Source organism: Limulus polyphemus, unplaced genomic scaffold (genome assembly GCF_000517525.1).
Source record: "Limulus polyphemus unplaced genomic scaffold, Limulus_polyphemus-2.1.2 Scaffold1786, whole genome shotgun sequence".
NCBI lineage: Eukaryota > Metazoa > Arthropoda > Merostomata > Xiphosura > Limulidae > Limulus > Limulus polyphemus.
The window spans coordinates 88,243-93,248 of record NW_013667396.1 but is presented as its reverse complement, the minus strand read 5'-3'; the positions used below and the strand labels follow the sequence as shown (position 1 = coordinate 93,248).

Here is a 5,006-nt window from a genome sequence, read left to right as displayed (position 1 = left end):
TATAATGATAGGTTTTTTTTTGTGAGATTAAAACACTTAAATACACCAGTTCGATGTGTTCTTTAAATGATATCCAGTCTTCTAGCAGACGATCCGACGTAAGCTCCCCACAAGCTGAGCAGCAGAATTCATAAATAAAACTGGATACAATTTATAAGCCTGAAGAAATTTTGAACTCTCAGTAAAAGTCTAAACAGAAATTGAAGGTGAACTTGTGGACAGACTCCATTAATTATGGTGTATTGTTTATTCTACAAGATTCGTGAGTGTGATCGAGCCTGTGTATGGTAGAGGGCTTCGGGACGGCGTAGTTCAGTGAGTTGGGTAGATGTAGTTATTTAACGGTTTTATTGATATGGTAGAATCAACAAAATAGTTAAGTTTTAAAACAGATTTTAGTCTCAGTAACTCTCATTGTAAAAATTATATGAAACTGGTGATACGGTGTGCATATAAGACATAAGACATTTCACATGGTTTTCTTTGAAATTAAGTGGAACAAACTGTTAAAAGTGGTTGTATAGTCCGATATCGGTGAGTTTCTGATAATAACTCATATCAAAACGTCTTTGTTTATTGAAAACACGTGTCAAGAAAAGGTAGAGTACAGTACTGTTGGCGTTCACAGGTAAACTTAATGTCAACATAACCAAACCACGTTTTTAGCGTTATAAACCCTCAAACGTATTGCTTAGCTACCGGGGAGAGGCCTTGGATTTAGGTATCCACCCCCCGACCACACACACACACACACACACTCCCTGGATTGGTTTAAAAATATATACCGGTCGTATTAAAAATACTATTGAATTGGTACTGATGAAAGTATTACGAAGACGGTTGAGACCAATTTAATTATTCTGAACGAAACAATTGTATGGTCACTTTTGCCACACCCTACATTTGTTTTGAACCACCTTTTACAACGTTTCTGTGACTGCTAGTGCTACGCCATCATCTCAGATGTTGGAAACTTGTCTATGCTGGATGTCATCTAACGATTGTATTAGTAGTTTTTCTACCACGAAGATGTATATTTAATGATATTGGACTAACGTCATATCTTTTTGAGTAAGAAAGATTTCATTTTAAGTTTAGATTATGGAGTTGTGTTTAATTGTTTAGTAGCGTTGCTATGAAAGAATAGTTTTATGTTAATTATTGATTTTTATTTTTGGTGTATAAAAGTCACAGTATTGTAATTATATTGGTCAGGATTATTTTAAATTAAACTGAAGTATTTATTAATACTATTATGTCGTTACTTTCAGAATATGGGTTGAACTTCAAGTTCAAGGTCTAGTCAAAGCAGGGTCCGTAATAATAATAATATTCACTTTAGTATATTAATGAAGATTCCAAAACGTCCCTAATTGAACAATTATCATTAATTGTTGAGGATACCAATAAGCTAATTCTCTAAGCACTTGTAATTTTTTTAACAATTTTATAGGAATCTAAATAATATTTTCCCCAAGTTTTGTGAACATCTTTCCAAAGACATTTTGAAAGTATAAATACACTGTCACCACTACTAGGATGATTTTGCCCAAATGAAGAAGCAGAAATTAGTTTATTAAATATTTAAAATTCAGGGTTCAATAAATAATTCCAGTATTGTTAGTAATCAGTGACAGATCTAAAATTTTAGGGAAGGGAAAGCATCAAAGAGATAGACTTCGATTGAGGTGTTTAAGATTGTTAAGGGAATTGATAGTGTTGATGCATCATCTTTTTCATACTTATTGGTGAGAATGGTAGGAATAGGGGACACAAATATAAATTTTGGCAGGATAGGAGTAATCTTCAACTAAAACACTTATTTTTCTAACATGGTGTTTGTCCTTTGGAACGAGTCACCTTTGGATGCTGTAGAGGCAGTAAATTTAACTTTAAGTGAGTTTAAGAGAAAGCTTAATAAGTATATGAATGATAAGGGTTGGCTTTGAGGTTTTTTTTTTAATATATATATTACTTTTAGATTAGTTTGGAGGATGGGACAACCTAGATTGACTAATAGGTCTCTTTTTGTCCCTAAATGTTGTATGTTCTGATATGTTAAATATCCAAGAAGGCCCTTGTGTCTTGGGGCAAGATTAAAAGGGAAGATTTCCTACTTCATCAGGGGCTGGTAGCTAGCTTTTTAGCAGTGAAAACAATATATGTGTAATATGTTTTGCATATTTTGTATTAGCATTACATTTGACAGATATAATTGGAAATCAATCTCCAGGCCATGGAAGGGGATGACATGTCCTTGTCTAAGCCAGCCTATGGAAATCAGTTTAGTACAGCAATAGGCACAAGCTTACTGAAGCAATTACACTGTTAAAATTTTCTCAGCTTTGCATATGTGGCTTTAATCAAATAATCAGAACTTCAACTTTGTTACCTGGGTCTAAAACAGAAGTACATCTTCTAGGGGTCTTGCTTATAAATCATTTGACTTTAGTTGAAAAATGACTATAAGACACTAGAATCTAATTCTTAAATTTGTGGAAACAGTCTTGAAAGTGCCATGCAGGTTCATAACAATTTTACGCAAAATATTACTAGTGTAGTATTTACCACATAAATATTAAAGTTAGCCTGATTATAAATTTGAGTTCACTCACTAAATTAATAGTACATTATTATTATTCTACTCAATGAGAGGCCACTTGATCAAATCAATAATTCAAAACAAAATGTAAGTAAATAACATGTAATTCGAAATCCTAAAGTGGACACACCATATACTGTACTGGAATAGTACATTAAGTCAGCTGATGAATTCATTGTGACTGGGGTTTGAAATCACAATACCTTGTCTTCAGTGATTTAACAGGACTCTGTGAATGAGAACAAAAAAGGGTAAGGTGCCATTAAAGTCTTGTGGTATCAACTTGTGGAATGGTTTGTCTGTATGTGCAGTTAGTTTGAGTTATTTTAATATTTTACATAAATAATATGTACCAATAAAGGGCTATGAAGAGTTTCTATTTAAGTTTTGATACTAATGTTTTTGTTGTTCTTGCTGTGGGTGAGAAGTGACCTCAATGATAACTTATGATCAATGATTAATTGATTAATCGATATAATAGATTATATATATGAGCATTGATTACAACAATTAGTGTCATGTAAAATGATTAACTGAAATTATGATGAAATCTATTAATGTCATGAAATAATATAGTAATCAAGATTAGTGTTTGTGATTTTACTATTTTTGATTATTACAACTATTCAAGTCCTGGTTAGTTGAGTGTAGTTAATGAGTCAGTGGTTAACCAGTTTGAAAATTCCATTAATCCCTAGCTCAAGTGGCAAATATTGTACATTTATGCATGTGAAGTAGCCTATATTTGTTATTTTTCTTATTGAAATAGTTTGTGAACATTTTTATCTAGAAACTTTAATATCAGGAACTCATGACTTCATATTGGTGCTGTGATCAACTTGATGCAGTCCCCCAGTTTTATTGAGGAAAAGTTACCAGTTTTTAGTTTCCCATCATCTCTAAATTTTTATTCTGATGATCAGTCATCTCATAAGCAAATTCTCACACTATACAATCCATATGATTTTCCATTGAAGTTTAAAGGTATGTGTATTGTTTTTTTATTTAACTAGAAATCTGAAAGGTTTGCCATTGCTTCGTTTTGCAGATTTTATAAAACAAATATATATATATCATAAATACTATGTTTATCTTACAGCCACATGAACCTACTGTATTTGTATATGTTTCAGTGCAATTATTTTTGCTCATTGTATTTATTGAGTGTCAAATAATTAAAAATATAATAACATTGTTCATGAAAAAAAAAAAGGTTATATTTTTGCATAACTTGTATAATTCATAACAGGCCTGGCATGGCCAGGTGGTTAGGGTGCTTGACTCGCAATCTGAGGGTCGTGAGTTCGATTCCCCATCCCACCAAACACGCTTGCCCTTTCAGCCGTGGGGGCATTATAATGTGACAGTCAATCCCACTATTGGTTGGTAAAAGAGTAGCCCAAGAGTTGATGGTGGGTGGTTATGACTAGCTGTCCTCCCTGTAGTCTTTTGCTGCTAAATTAGTGATGGTTAGTGCAGATAGCCCTCGTGTAGCTTTGCACGAAATTCGAAACAAACAAACAAATAATTCATAACACAATTATACGTACATACGTCACAATGAAATGAATTCTTTAAAAATAGATAATATATCCAAAATTTGATAAAGATTTTGTTTTCCAGTTTCCGTGTTAGCTGGAATGTTTATTTTATAAATCATTGTGATGATTTATATCTAACTGTATTTATTTGTGACTTTAGTGATATATGTATAAAAGCTAGCTTTGTTTAGGAACATTGAGAAGTATATACTTTGAATAGCTTATGCTTTATCCAAGCATGAAAGTACAACTGAATTTTAAAAAATAAATGCTGTCATGATTTTTGTATATGGAAATGTAATCCATTTAAATATTAAGCCTGTTCAGTCATTCTGGCTAAATTGTGAAATGTGATAAAGCTGTTTTTGTGAGAACTTAATTGTAGTGGATAATAAGTCATTTTGTTTTATATTCTCCCAATATTTGTATTTGCAATAATCTCCTAGAGGTGACTGTTTTTCCTATGCAAAGTTAATTTAGTATATATTATTAAGTATGGTAGTACTTAATAGTAGGGATCATGATGAAACAAAACCACCAATTTAAAACTTCCATTAAAATGTCTGAATGGTAACAATGAATATTTCACAGTATTTACTGAGCAAAACTAAAACTTATTGTACTTATAAGGCTGCCAAAATTGCTATGTATGTGTTTATAGAGTAAATCAATATTTCACTATCTCAACGAACTTTCATCTAAGTAAGTAAGTGACTTTTTCAGACAAATGTACAGAAAAAATGATGAACCTTATCATTCTAATTCTTTCATAGACCCTTTCCATCTGAGGTCCTGATGATTCCTTTCTTGTACCAGAAAGGATACTAGTGTGTGTGTGTGTGTGTGTATATATATATATAGAA

At 32.0% G+C, this 5,006-nt stretch overlaps 1 protein-coding gene across 5 annotated transcripts in view; it reads left to right on the top strand.

Annotated features, from left to right (window-relative positions):
* The first annotated feature begins 296 nt into the window (after positions 1 to 296).
* LOC106464931 (motile sperm domain-containing protein 1-like) overlaps positions 297 to 5,006 on the top strand; it is a 20,713-nt gene continuing 16,003 nt past the window's right edge. The window contains exons 1-2 of one of the 5 annotated variants that reach the window (XM_013925102.2): positions 297 to 534; positions 3,393 to 3,586. In XM_013925102.2, the coding sequence (XP_013780556.1) occupies positions 3,445 to 3,586 (142 nt within the window). In that variant the 5' untranslated portion in view covers positions 297 to 534; positions 3,393 to 3,444. Of the gene's footprint in view, positions 535 to 733; positions 1,072 to 1,994; positions 2,854 to 3,392; positions 3,587 to 5,006 lie in introns of those variants that run through there. The other 4 variants (XM_022392742.1, XM_013925104.2, XM_013925103.2 and 1 more) reach the window with 4 other exon arrangements.